Genomic DNA, 14939 nt, shown 5'->3' with positions numbered 1-14939 from the left:
GCTCTGCACATGTAAGAAAACAGATTAGCCAATGTTGTTTTCTTTCTGTACCTCCTGTGTGGGAGGAGAGTAAATCTGTCTGACCCATTCCACCCACGACACTTCAGTTTGCATTGGGCAGAACCATTATCAATCTCACTGGCTGAACTCAGGGAACTGAAAATTGTCCCAGGCATGAAACATTCCAGATGTAGAAGGAAAATAAGAGTTGCCTTCTTCTGTCTTAACCCAGAATGGACTGGTGTCTGTAAGTGTTACGATTGCAGTCTCACAGGCAGAGGATATGAATCTCTAATTCAGAACTGGAGATATGTAAGTGACATTTTGGAGGGTGAGTTTTGTCATGGGCAATGCACTCTCACATCACGGTAGCTAGAGCAAAGCCTATGGAATTACATTACAGGGAAAAGGAGCATTCCCAGGTAGTATCTACAAAAATTGCTGGTCAAACTGTGAAAAAAAAGAATAAAGTAAACCACAAAGCCCTACAAAACTCTGAAGTATACGTTCAAGACATCAGTACACGGTTCATATAGTGCACAGACACTCCTGAATAGCTCAGTTAAAGATCTTTCCTGCTCAAAATGGCTTTCAGGCTAAAGCCTCATTAATTTTCTAGATTGTGAATGTGGTTTTCCTTAGCTGTCCCCAACAGACCTATAAGAACTACACAACTGTGGAGCTGTGGAGCACTCCATGGGCATGAACTGCAGTCAACTGAGGGCAAGAGGAACGAGAGGTCTGCTGGCAGTGGTCCTCTCCAGAAACTGCTACCAGTACAGCTCTATTAGCTTTTGTGAGAAACTGCTGCTTGTGTGGGCCTGCTGTATACATTTATCCACAGTAATGTCTACCATAATTGTGCTTTCAGGGCAGAGGGAAAGTCATATGTGGTCAAGGTAGAGCACAGAGGCACAAGACATCTGTCTTCATGCTCCTAGCCCTTAAATGATCCTACAAATAGATAGTGGGGATTGGGGTACCACGGGAAATCCCCATCTTGGGGAAGGGATGGGGTGTTGCATGTAAACATCATGCCCCAAAAGTGGGTTTCTCTGGATTAAGAAAATGTTGCGACCCTGCATCATTAGGTGCTTTACATGTCCTGGAGGAAATGAAAAAAATCTCAAGAATTCATAGTAAGTATTGCCTGAAGAAAGTAATTTCCAGTTTCCATTTAGGAGAAACTACATTGCTGGCATAATTAGGCAGAGCTCACATTCCCCAGAGAAAATGTGATGAAACACACAGTGCAAGAAAAGAAATTAAATAGCCCCATGATTAAATCTGCACCAGCTACCTCCACACCAATTTTTTCATATATTCACCTCCTAGAAAGTGTTTCTTACACCCTGGGGGATTCTTCCATATACTTCTGGATTAATGAGAATCTCTTCTAGTAACATTCATCACTTAGTAATGATTTGTTTTTAATATATCAGCTCACAGCAGCACCTTTCACTGGGAAAAGAATTTCCAGAGTACAGCTATTGCCTGGCTAAATTGTGGACAAAATTGTGTGGAATACCTTAATTTAACAACACAAGGCTCAAACCATGTCCTTAAGTGCAAAAAAATAACAAAGAAGGAATAAAATCATGTTCACGTTTCGCATTTTTATTGTGCTTCACATGCTCAAAGCGCCATATGGGATTTAGCTCATTAATCCTTTCACTACCAGTACGAGAAGAGTAAATATTTCCTCCACAGCTAGACAGACACAGGCAGACATGTTTTCAGAAGGCTTGAGCCTCACAAACTCCAGTGTAAGCTGTGCACATTTACCGTGTTATAAAAGGGCTGCAGTGAGGTGGCCTGGCCGCTCAGCCATTTACCAGTAAAACCAGCATGCTACTAGACCAGCACTTGGAAAATCTGCCAGGTCCTCTGCTCATACATCTTTTCCATGTGCCATCATCCAGGCAAGGCCCTTCAATTTCTGCAGAATCCAGTATTTAATTGAAAAGTAATGTTTTTGAGCCTGTAGTTGCATACCTGAACTGTAACTTCAAACCCTGGTCCGTCCGTTAGTGAGATCGCTGCTCCTCTGGCTGTGCAGAGCTTCCTCAAGGTGTGAGACATCTACCTTCGGTTAGAGCAGAAGGCAGGGTGAGATGCATCCTGACATTTCAATCCAGGACACGTGGGAAAGGTGGCATGTGAGGGCTCCCACAATTGTTGAGATATGGTTTTGGGCAAGTGCACAAGTAGAGGGTTATTCAGAGACAGGACTTTGAGGAATTAAGGAGGAAGCAAGCTCTTCAAATGGGTCCACATCTCGGTTAGCAGAAGACACAGCAACTTAAAGGCCCTGCTCAATTTCTGGAGCAGAAGTGTGCAAGAAGTCCTGTGACCACAGGACTGGTGGGAGAGACAACTTCGCACATGGGTTTTGCCCTCAACACAAGGGTTCCTGTTCATCTTTTGCCTTGCAGGTGTCACAGACCAAAGGCATGAGAGGTATGGTCTGAATGGGTGGGAAGCAGAGTGAAAAAGCAGAAGAAACTGATAGCACAGTTTCCTGGAGTAGTTTTTTATAGCTTGATAATAAGACGTACTTGTGGGAAAGACAGGTGAGAAATCTGAGGGAAGAAATTGTCAAGATAAAAACATGCTATGCAAAGCAAGGAGGGAAGAGGGGGATAGTAAGAAAGAACAAATCTTAGGAATAATTAATTTTCAATGACAGAAGACAAATGGGGTGAAGCTTTGGAGACAGTGAAATATATGGACAAAAAAGGAAGATTACATAAGTAGCCTTTAAAATATGTGAGTGAGAAAGTATTGGCAATAAATATCAGAAAGCTACAAACAGCATACCAGCACGTAGTCTGGTCAACAGCAGCAGCCCAGCCTGGGAAATACAGTCACACCAGCACTACTTCAGTTCGGGTGAAAAGCTTTTAATACAGCTATGATGAACATTCTTGTGCTGGACAATGAGAAATATCTATTTGACATGAATCAAAGCAAGATATGATGGAAGAACCATATCCATTACATAAAAACAACTTTTAGCATGTTTTCCTTACAACCTCAGAAAACATCTGAAGCAAAATTAGAGTAGATGGTATATGCAAGAGAGTATCTTGTCATTTTGTTGTTTGGTTTCCGGCAAGATGTAGAGTGATTCATTTTCCTTTTTATTTATGGTATGGTGGTCCCATTCCTAATTTTTCTTGAGCCTCTCATTTCTTTTGAGGCTGTTATTATCTGTTGCCATTTGGGGCCAAACCTGCAATCAGTTATTCAAACAAAGCATGGCAAAATTTCATAGTCTATGAAGTACAGAATCAAGTACCTAATTCATCTTGTGTCAGCTTTCTTATTTCTCTATGATCTCCATCTCTGTCTTTTTCCCACTTGATATTTCACAACTTCTTTGCAGAATGTGCTGGCACATTTACTCCCTTTGATGTTCTTTCAATGTCTTTTGTTTCCTTTATTCCTCTATGCTCTTCTTCTGTATCTCCATTTTAACCACTCCATGTTGCTTAGCAACACCCAGAATGACACCAGCAAGGTAAGGTCCCACCGCTTCTAGCAAGTCTCACCTTACAAGGAACAAAAATATACTTTAACTTCACACTCCCCATGAATTCACTTCCTTAGAATGGCACTGATCTCAAAATCATCTCTCATTAATCAGATGTTCTTCTACAAAAGCTAAGAACAGGTCAAGCACACAGAAACACACAGAGTTTCATAGGATATTTGGATCTTCCAGTTTTGCTCTGACATTTTTAACCTATTGAAATAGTAAGAAAGCTAAAATGAAAGATAAGGTTTTAGATCCTGGCTTTCCCAGCTTGCAGATACAGACATTCTGATTGTCATATAAATGATCAAACTGCTACACTCAGTTATGAATCCAAACTTTGCACAAAGTTGTAAGATGTTTGGATGGTAAGACTTAGTCTGGCCACAAATCTAATTAAACGCCGTCCAGACACTTCCAGTAAAGATCTTTGATATCCCAAATTTTATACTGGGCTGCTTCCTCCCTTGGCATAATAGAATAGAAACAAAACAAATGGGTTAAGCTACTTTTTCTTTTTATTATTTTTTAATTATTTTTTTAAATTTTATTTATAGTTGTTTTGGACAATTATTTAACCAGAACTATCATGAAGATGGGACAAGAAGTGTAGTACCTTATCTGTCACAAGCTGTTACCAATTCTAAATCACTGAAGAGATTTTTTTTCCCCCACAAAGGTAAGACACTTAAATGCGCTTCTAGTGAACATTTCATTGAAATGTTCTACTTTTGAGGGAAAAAATGGAAACCAATGTTTTTGTTTAAAAATATGTTTTTAAAAATCAGTTACTGATTAAAAAGATTTTTTGTTTTGAAATCGGAATATGTTTGGGATTTGATATTTACACATATTCACAAAACTATTACAAAAGTTTTTTTGAAAAATCAAGGGCTTTTCCTGAAATATGCTGATAAAAATGCTTTTATTCCATAAAATTCCTTGGAAAATAACTGGCATTTTCACACTAGCTTCAGAAATAAGTTACTTTCAAAACTAGCAAGGCCCTACATTGGACTGAGAAATCCTGTCTTTGGATTGACAAACCACGTGTATAAAAAACAGAGAGGAACAAGAATGTAATACCTACTCTTATAGCTAGATATATATCTTTAAAATAGATTTTTGATCTTCAGTCATACAACGCTTCAATTAACTATTCGATTTCATTGGGCCTTTGTTCAGCACCTGGGATCACGTAACATCAGTGCTGGAGATACTTTTATTCAGCAAGAGAAGGTCACGATGAATAATACTTACTCAGTCAACTAAGGCTTTTAATTAGTTTTTTTTAGGGCCTGGTTCAGTAGCCCTTACTCATATTGAGTAATATTCACTGCACAAATAGTACTGCTCTTGCAGTCATATTAATCATCAAAAGCACTGGCAAACTAAGCCCTAAATAAGTATCAGCTCTCACATTCATCCAAGTATGGCTGTTTTGCCCCAAATATCCACGTACCTCCTGACATAGAAAAATGCTCTTGATTACTGATTGAACCACAGTATGCCTACATAATATGTAATTATTATTACTGGACTACATATATAATTATATATACTGGACTACATTTCTATATTTTTATTATGGGAATCAATATCGCACCAAGTAACAGCAAAACTGTGTCCATGCTAAAACTGCATATTCATCTGTCTATTTCTGCCTTTAATACATCTAAAGAACATAACTAAGAAAATATGTGAGGGAGAGAGATTCAATTCTGAGGTCTGAATATACAGCAAAAAATGTACCAGTCTAACACTAGCATACAAGTCTAGTACCTTCTAACGCTGACTATCTCTCTGGAGAGAGTTTCTGCCTCCTGGAATGAAAATATATATAGATACATATATCTGTAATATAATTGAATTACATGAAAAGCAAATCAAGAAACTACCTGTTTCTAGGTATCCCTTGCTTTCCAACAAACACATGTACCTAAATAAAGTCAGGATAACTTACCAGGAAACATCATCCAACAAACAGTGAAGGAAAACCGTATTACTTGTTCAATATTATTTGTTTCTCACCATCCTTCCTCTTTCTTTTGTTTGGAGTTTCTGTTCTACACAGTAAGTCCTCATGTATAGATGTATGTGTGTGTATGCATATATATGCCCTCCCTGAGTATGTGAAGGATTATATATGGTGACTAACCTGCTCTCATGCTGCCCCTGCTACTAACTGGTTTTAAAAATAAATGCAAATGAATAAAAATGGCTTAGAATCATCCCCAGTAAAAAGACAACAAAGCTCCACTGCCAGTGACAAAGAAAATAAATAGACACTTTGGTGTCTAAAGTTGGCATGTAAAAGTAGCTGGTGTGTAGATGTATCGTGCACATTGCCCTGGGCTTGACTCTTCTGGGTTTGATTTAGATGAAATTCCCATGGATGTGGGCAAAAGCTGTGTGTACCTTTTGTCATTCAAAATTATCCGTTACTTAAGAATCTGTCCTGGTTTCAGCTGGGATGGAGTTAATTTTCTTCTTAGTAGCTAGTAAAGTGCTGTTTTGGCTATGATGTGAGAACAATGTTGATTAACCACACTGATGTTTTTAGTTGCTCCTGGGTAATGTTTATACCAAGTCAAGGACTTTAGTTTCTTGGGCCTTGTCAGCCAGAATGCTGGGGGGACACAAGAGACTGGGAAGGGACACGGCCAGGTCAGCTGACCTGAACCAGCCAAAGAGGTATTCCATACCATGGGACGTCATGCTGGGTATAGAAACTTGGAGGGTTGGCTGGGGGGGAATCGTTGCTCGGGGACCGGCTGGGCATCGGTCAGTGAGTGGTGAGCAGTTGTATTGTGCATCACTTGGGTTTTTTTCCCCTTCCTTCTCCCTTTCTTTGGATTTTACCCCATCGTTCCATCCTAATCATTATTATTATTATTATTATTGTTATTACTGTTGTTCTTATATTTTTATTTTATTTAGATTATTAAATTGTTCTTATCTCAACCCTCAAGTTTTACATTCCTTTCTGATTCTCCTCCCCATCCCTCTGGGTGAGGGGGGAGTGAGCAAGTGGCTGCGTGGGGCTTGGTTGCCGGCCGGGGTTAAACCACGACAGAATCATAGTAGCAGCTACAGCTATGGGAGCAGCGTTATTGATGTGAGATGTAATAGCGACTGAAGAAAGCTCACAGTCTGCGTAATGTGTTTCCATTCTCTGTTCCGTACAGGAGAAAGCTGCTGCCACCTCACTGAAACCTGAAGGTTCAGGGAGTTAGGTCCAGGCTAAATCCTGTACATCAAGTAATCTCTGTGCCCTCCACTGTGCTTTAAGTTCCTCTTTAAGGCACAGAAACATGGACTGTGCTCTCTCTGCAAAAGGAAAACGTTTACCCCGATGGTTACTGTGGTCTAAGGAAACACCTTCCCCAACTCAGAAGTGCTCTTTGCACACGGTGCCTGAGATTAGTACTCCCTGAAAATGTTACAGTTTTTTATATTCTGGACAAGATTTGCCTTAGGGGTTTGTTTGCTTGTTTGTTTGATGTCATCCCTTGTTGTTTTAAACATTTTACATTTTGGCAGATTTTTAATAGTAGCTCCACTTGCAAGCATATTTATGGAAGAACTACAAGCAAATCCCTCTCCCCTATCATGCTTTTTTAAGTGAAGCAGCAAAGTATTCTGAGTGTCGCGCTGCCTGTTCACAAGGTTTGCATACAAGCTGATATTGGTAGAAGATAGATGACACAAACCCTTTTGCACCAGTTTTGGTGTACCACCTGCTAGGTGTCTGCAAGAACTGCAAACAATAAACTTTTAATATACTGAAGGTGCCTGTTTCAGCCAGTAACACCGTTTTCTTGCTTCTGTTGATGCAATTCAGAAAAAAACAACAGCATGCCACTGGTGAAACTAGGAGAAGCAAAAAAAGAGATTTCCAACCTTGTAAACACAGGCTGCCTGGATCACAGTGAGTACTACGCATCATGCATTACAAAGACAGCAAAACTTCCAACAAAAGTTGTTAACTCCCTGCCTAAATGTATCTCATTCAAATGAAGAAACTCTCTGCCTAAGTGCATCTTCATTTAAAAGAGGAAATTCTTTCCTACAGTGGCAACTCTTTGGAGGTTTATTCCGTAGGTAGAACATTTCTCTTTTGGGAGGGTGTTTACATTAGTTTTGTGTCCTCTTGCTAGCCTTGCCTTTCAGTTTGAAGAGGCTTCTCTGTCACCCAGGGCATTGTAGGCAAATACCTGCTCTCCAGCATATCTCATGTCTGTGCACACGGCCGACATGACACTATGTTTTTCACATCAAGGAAAGAAAAGTTGGACTTTGTAAACTAAGCGTACAGGGGAAGGTGCCCTTTGGATCAACAGGTCAAATGAACATTTCTCACAGTGACTGGATCCCCTACTCAGAAAACTAACACTACTGCAGTGTTTACCCAAGTGACATGCCCATTAAGATCAACAGACGAAAGAGTGGGTGTAGAGGTAGCCCAGTAACATGGAACATTTTAAAATCTTGATTTATTTCTGCCATTTTTCAATCTTTTCCCCTCTGCATTTTTTCCCCAGTTAGCACACACACAGAGCACGCATTTATTTTATTTTGTTCTCAATTTAAAAAAATAGGAATCCTAAGAATTTAATCCTTCCAGACTTTTCATCCAGTCATTTCCACCAAACCATAGGGAAGAAAACAACATTACAAATACACCAAATTACACCCCAGGTGAGTTCAAGTGTTCCTAACGAATTAAATACATTGATGTTCACAAAGGAATGAGAATTCCAATTGCAAATCTTTCCCACTTAGCTGACATTTTTGTTTCAGAAACTTCAGCTGGACTAACTATGTCTAAGGCAAATGAAACAACTTCTTACAAAGTTAAACAGCTGGAAGTATACAACAAGCGATACTTCAGGCTATGCAACTGTTTGCTTAACAAGAAAGAAGAAATCTTGCAAATCTTTCTTCTCTGCATGCTCGCACAACAGCAGCCGTCATCTAGTTCTGGACCAGCAGCTCCTGCCTTCTCTCCACCCCACAGGCTTTCTGGGAGCAACCCTGTGGACTGGTAAGTGAAACAGAGGTATGGTATTACCATGCCTCCAACAAATACGCTGCATCCAGTGGAAGTCAACAGACTTGCTTTTAACACATCTCAAAGAGCAGGCCTCATCTTCCCAGGACCAAAACAACCCAACCTCAGAGGAGAAAGCCACAGTCTGCGGAGCTGTGCGGAGTAAATCAGCTTGGAGGATCTCTGGCACGGACACGTTCCCCATCCCATCCCACCCAACCTTGGTGCAGGTACATAGACCCAAATCGCTGTATGGACAGGGCAAGCACCATTCCAAAAGGGTTTGGTATTCCCCTTTTTTCTACCAAGAGCCCTGGTAACACCATCCCGCGGGGAAAGAGGAGCTTGGCGGTGGGTTTGCAGGCGGGGAGGCCTGCCAAGCCCTCCGTTCCACCCTGGCAGAAACAGACCGACAAAAGGATACGGTGGCTCCAGAAGGAAAACCTCTGTATTAAAAGCCAAGTAACGCGGAGCTACAATAATAAATACACACTATCTCAACTGGGAAATACAGTGTAAAAGGTTCGTTAAAGTTCAGCTTCAGCAATAACAATATATATACTGCTTCAGTTCACCATCCTGCCAAAAAGACACTTCCCTTTCTGTAAATAAAGAAAAAAACCCACTCAAACTGTATTCATATACAAAAAAAGCTACTCCGACTACGACAACTGCAGTTGAATGGGAAGGTCTTCTATTTCCTGCGTTGATGGGGGAAGGACTTTCTCTTTTTTTCCTTTTTTTTTTTTTTTTTCTTTTTTACTAAAAGGTTCGTTTAAAACGGGTATTAAAGGTACAAAACGAGCACGCAGGCCTGGTGGCCCGCGGCGGAGCTGCTCCCCTCAGGGCGGGCCGGGCTCTGAGGGGCCGCGCGCCCCCCGCGCCCGCCCGCCGCGCCCCTGTGACACGAACAAGAACCACGACAGAGCCCGGCCCGGCGGGGGGCGGCCGCCCGTGCCCCCCGCCCCGCACGACAAGGAGAAGGGACCGGGGGCTGCCACCGGGAGAGGCTACTTGGCGGCGGCGGCGGCGGTGCTGCGGCGCTGCTCCATGCCGTTGGGCAGGAAGCCGGCGATGATGGGCACCGGCCAGATGAGGGCGGCCACGCTCCACACGATGATGACCAGAGTCATGAAACAAGCCACCAAGGTGGACTCGATGGGCTTGCGGTTCATCCGCCAGCCCGGCTCGCCCTTCAGCTCCTCCAGGCTGAAATCCAGGCAGCAGAAATTGAGCGGCTCCCCCTGCAGCCAGTACTGGCCGGGCTCCGCCGGCGGCGGGTAGGAGAGCGCGGAGGCGGCGGCCTGCGGCGCCGCGCCCCGCAGGCGCCCGACCCGGCGGCCCCGCACCCAGCTGCAGCCCACGCAGAGGCGCAAGTCCTGCTGGGCGCCGCCGGCCGCCAGCCCCAGGTGCTCGATGACCAGCGGCGGCCCCACGCGGTGGAAGGCGGCGGAGAAGAAGGCACGCCCGTGGCTGTTGGTGGAGAAGAGCAGGAGGTCGCACTGGATGCCCAGCGGGCGGCTCCAGCGCACCAGCAGCGAGCTCACCATCTGCCGCTGCACGCTGATATTGCAGTGCGGGTCCTCGGCGGGCTGCGGCTGCCCCTGCGGCTGGGGACGCTGCTGCTGCTGCTGCTGCTGCTGCTGTCCGGAGGAGGTGGGAGCGGAAGGGAAAGGCTCCTGGCCAGGGGCTGCCGGCGTGCCCGGGCTGGCGGTGCTGCCGTCCTCCTTGCTTGCTGCCCCGTCGAGGTCCATCTCGAGGCTGGCCAGGGAGCGGGAGGAGGAGTTGACAGGCGGCAAGAAGAGCTCTTGCTCCTGCTCGTCCTGCCCGCCGGCAGCCGCCGAGGGGCTCCAGCCCTGGCAGGGCGGCAGGCAGGCGGCCAGCAGTGCCGGGAGGAGCAGCGGCAGCATGGCATTAACTTAGAGCCGGAGAGGAGGAGGAGGAGGAACGGGAGGCTGCATGGCGCTGCCGGCTGCCATCTGGGAAGGGAGGCACACTGCTCTCGCCGAGAGCGAGAGAAAGGGAGAGAGGGTGGGGGCAGGCGAGGGGGTGGGAGCGGGGCTGGGGCTGCCGCGGCGGCGAGGCGAGCGAGCCGGGAGCCTCGGTGACGGCAGCGGCTCCCCCCTTCCCCGCCTCCTCCGCCCCCGGCCCGGCCCGGCCCGGCAGCGCCCCGGCGGGAGGAGCCGTGCGCCCGGCCCCGCTGCCGCGCCCCGAGGTGCCGCCGGACCTGTGTCGCCGCCGCGGCGGGGCAGCCCCTCCCCGGGGGCACCGGCCGGCGCAGGCGCCCCCTGTCCCCTGCGGCGGGCCCCGCTCTCGCGTGCCGACACCCGCCTCCCCCCGGAGCGCAGAGCCGAAGCCTCCCTGCTCCGCCGCCGCGCCCGCGGGGCTGCCGGCGCCCGTACCGCGCTCGGCGGGCGGGCAGGGGAGTGGGGAGGGGGCCGGTGCGGGCTGCGCGCTCCGCCTCGGGCTGGGGCGGGGGCAGCCGGGCAAGGGCGCCCGGGGAGCGGCCGCACACGCCGGCATTTCGACTTCGCAGGGAGGGAACGGGACGGCGGAGAGGCGGAGGAGAGGGCGCGCGCCGTCGGGCTGGAACCCCCGCGGTGCGCTGCCCGGCCGGACCCCGGCCCGGCACCCGCTCCCGCGGCCAGGCGCGCACAGCCTGGGGGGCGCAGGGGTCCCAGGGACCCGCCACGGGCCGCCCCACGGACCCCCACGGCCGGGCGCGGGCAGCCCCTAACGCTGGGGCTTAAGCGCGGAAGCCTGTTACGGGGAGCACGAAGCTACCGAGCGTGGCAGCTGCGAGGCTTGGCTCCGTTTTCGGAAAGGCTGCTTTATAAGCGTGGTGCTTTGTAATCGATCTAGGTGCTCCAGCTCGTCTCACAACCCCGTGCTGGCTCCGAGTATTACTCTCGGCGCTGGCTGAGGCTCGCCGTGTTGCGGTTTGACACTTGGAGCCCTCGAAGGGGGACAGAACTGGGCGACACAAACGACTGAACATTCCTTAGCCTTTACCTTGGGCAGTAGGTGGGATAGTTACTTTTTCCTGGCAAGCATCCAGAACCGAGACTGTTCTTTGCCTTCGCAGCCCTTTTTTTGACAAATACAGGCGCAAAAGGGAGACACAAAAAGTAGGCTTTCCCAAATATATATGGGACTATTTATGTAAATGATAGAACGGAACTCTGTAAGGTGCTCGCTCCTTTGAAGCTGGCATTGGTTCCGTGTCAGACATGGTCCCACGTCAAAGCAACACATGGGCACGTTCTCACTTGGCGAGTGAGTTACTGTAATACCACTCTCAAGTCTTTCAGATGAGTGAGGGTAGTGAATGAGGGTAGAGAGTAAATTTCAGGTTTCCTGTAATTCAACATGAATGAAGGTAGTGAATCGGTTTTCTTTTCAAAACCCCTGCCTAAATGTGTCGTGATAAAACCCAGAGTTGTTTGCCTTCTACTCAAAAGAGACCTGAGCACCGAGGTGGACTCATGTCCGGTCCCAAATTAGCCCAAAGGATATTGTCTCCCAGATGCCTATAGTCTGGCAGGGGTTTTAGTTTGGCCTATTACAGAGGAACATGCCAGATGAAGCAGTCGAAGCAAGCTGCCTGGTTCCAGTTCTGGGTTTTTGCTCAGATCTTCCAATACAGTTAATACATTTTTCAGTGCTATTTCAGTCTCTAATTTAAGAGTCCTCTGACACTTTTATTGTCCCTTCAGTGTGTCTCTACATGCATTTCCTGATGTCCTTTGTCATATGCATAGTCCCACGCATTTGTGTGGCTGCAAGTTCTTCTGTTGTAGTATGTCCATAGACCCCAAACAGATTAAGAGAGGGCTAGCGTGTGGCAAATAATGCCAAAACTGTGCGACCACTCATGTGCGCAAATTACATTGCATTGGGGTTTTGGCACAAAGGACTGGAAATGAAACTAAACCTCATAAATAAGATTTAGCTCCTGAACACTGTTGCAGTATGTGGGTGGCAAATGTTCTTAGGCAGAGCTTCAGTTCTTCTGGTCTCAACTCCCAGCACTCAGCACTCAGCAGTCAGGGGCACTGCGAAGAAGTTTGGGGAGGGAGAGTTCAGCTCAGTTTCTTTTCCTGCAAGGAAAGGTAACCTGGCACAGGAAGGTTAAATGCATTTAGTGTCATTTAGACTACCATAGCAAAGAACTAAAAGCGGACAATTTATTTCAGGTTGGAGACGCATGGGTGTCTCATATCTATTTCTCTTCATCAAGGAATAATTGAGCCAGTGGGTAGAAGAAGCAGGAAGTATGTTAGATTGTTGGTTGATAGCCACTGTCCAGCAGGGCTCTTTACAGATAACTTCATTTCTAGGTGTAGCAGATGTAATTAATCTCTGCATGGATTCAGTTGTTCAAAGAGGTTGCAGCAGACTTGAAAACTCTTTATAAATGGTATTAACATATAGCTCTGTTCTGTGGTTTTCAACTATAATCTCAAAGAACAAAGCAGTTTCATGGGTGGGGAGACTGAAGCATAAAGAAATCAGGGGCTAGCCAAAGGTGACCTACAAGCCACAGGCAGATCAGGATGTGGATTTTGCAGGTTTGATTCTATAGATATAACTAGAACTATAATATGCACCGTAGGTCACAGTAGCATTTGTCAGTGTGGTAGAGGAGGTGTGAAGTGGGCTATAATGATAAAATTTGAGAAGGGAATAATGAGGTAACAAGACAGTAGGAGTTTCATGAGAGACTGCAGAGCTGTTGCGAGGATGAAGACTAATGGTAAAGGACAATCAGAATCTTTGAGAGCTGTTCTAATGACATTTTAACTAAACATTTTTATTCAGGTACTGCTTGTGAAATACTTCAATAAGATGAAATTGTGAATAAGTATTTCTGCCCAAGTGTCAGTGAAGTTGCTTCTCATGAGGGCTCTGTTTTAGAGCCTGAAGTCTCATGGCAGCTAGTGGGAACTGACCCTAAGCAGATACAGACAGATTCCAGAAGGAAATATGTAATTGCATTCAAGTCAAAAGCTTGTGATCCTCAGCCAGTGTTTCTCAATTCAGCAAACCTATGTTGATCTGCACTGAGGGAAGAGAATATCTGTGGAACTTTTCTTGACAGAGGATGTGCTTTTGAGGTTGTCATTTCTGAAAGGAGTTGCATGTGGGAGAGCAGATGGGAAAGTAGCAGAGTGAAGGGTTGGATACCCAGCTATAACATCACAGAGATACTTTTCTGTGGAAAGACACCTACTGTCAATTGCAGGAAAAAAGATGTTAGGAGCAAGTAAGTATAGCGATGCTGATCTCTGTAAAAGTGCCAGGTAAATAAGGAGAATTTCACAGTCAACAGCTGAAGAGGGAGGCAGGGTCAGGAGAAAGAAGTTGGTACCAGAGTCCTCTCAGAAAAGAGCAGTTTCAGTTCTGTGAAAGGAGTAGGATCCAATCATCCTGGGGATTGTTCTGGGAGCAATGCTTATTCCCAGGTGAGGAAAAATGTTTCTGTGATACAACTTAAAAGGCTTGGTTGGCTAATCGTTTCACAGCTGAGGTGGTGGGAGAATCTTAGAGTAATGTAAGGAAGTGAGCTGATCGTATGATGGCTGTAAAATGTAAGGAAGTGAGCTGATCGTATGATGGCTTTAAAATATGCTCTTTGAAGAGTCATCGACAATCAGTGGTTTGCTGGTTGAGGAAGAAGCTAAGGGATGTTTCATACTGCCCACTGACACATTGCTTTGATTGTAAGCACAGTGATCAGAACCTTTACACTCCTCCCTCTTGCTTGGTATTCTTGCAGATTTGTCAGAAATTATTTGTGATGAAACACTTAAAGGCCACTGAAGCTTCTGAAACGGATAACAGAAGCTGGCTGGACTAAGCGGCTTGCTACTGCTGCATCATCTCAGAAAGATTTATCTGCAGAGAACAGAGATCATGCACTGCACAGAACAAGCCAGGGGTTTGTACCGCTCTTTTACACGAATATCAGAAACCCAGACAAAGGGAACAGCTGGCTGGCAAGCAGACTGAGAACAAAAGCATAATCTCTCCAAAGAAGTCAACACACCTATCTCAGCAAAGACACTAAGCTCATCATTTCACATGCATTTCTATCAGCAACAGATACTGCTTCCACACCACCGTCTCAGTTATTCAAACAGATTGTAGAATCATAGAATGGTTTGTGTTGGAAGAGACCTTAAAAATTCTCTAGTTCCAACCCCCATGTTTTTTACATGCTTGCATAAAAAGAAAAACTGAAAAAAAAGTCCTGTCAGCACAGGCTCCCCTCAGTCCTCCAGGACAGGACCTCCTCAGTCCCTGCCAAGAACAGGATGTCCCTGAAGCTACAGAATGACCCATGTC

The 14939-nt window shown here is 45.9% G+C and overlaps 1 protein-coding gene across 1 annotated transcript; it reads right to left on the bottom strand.

Annotated features, from left to right (window-relative positions):
* Positions 1-9328: 9328 nt before the first annotated feature.
* TMEM158 (transmembrane protein 158) lies at positions 9329-11265 on the bottom strand. Its single transcript, XM_080385923.1, has one exon. It carries the CDS (start codon positions 10499-10501, stop codon positions 9602-9604), a length of 900 nt encoding a protein of 299 aa, XP_080242049.1. The 5' UTR covers positions 10502-11265; the 3' UTR covers positions 9329-9601.
* Positions 11266-14939: the final 3674 nt, after the last annotated feature.

The sequence above is a fragment of the Falco punctatus genome, assembly GCF_963210335.1.
Source record: "Falco punctatus genome assembly, chromosome: 4".
NCBI classification, from domain to species: domain Eukaryota; kingdom Metazoa; phylum Chordata; class Aves; order Falconiformes; family Falconidae; genus Falco; species Falco punctatus.
Note: the sequence above shows the minus strand (reverse complement) of the source record. Positions and strands in the feature narration are given on the sequence as shown.

Coding starts and splice junctions, on each gene's coding strand:
- TMEM158 (XM_080385923.1), bottom strand. CDS start 10,501: ATGCTGCCGCTGCTCCTCCCGGCACTGCTGGCCGCCTGCCTGCCGCCC.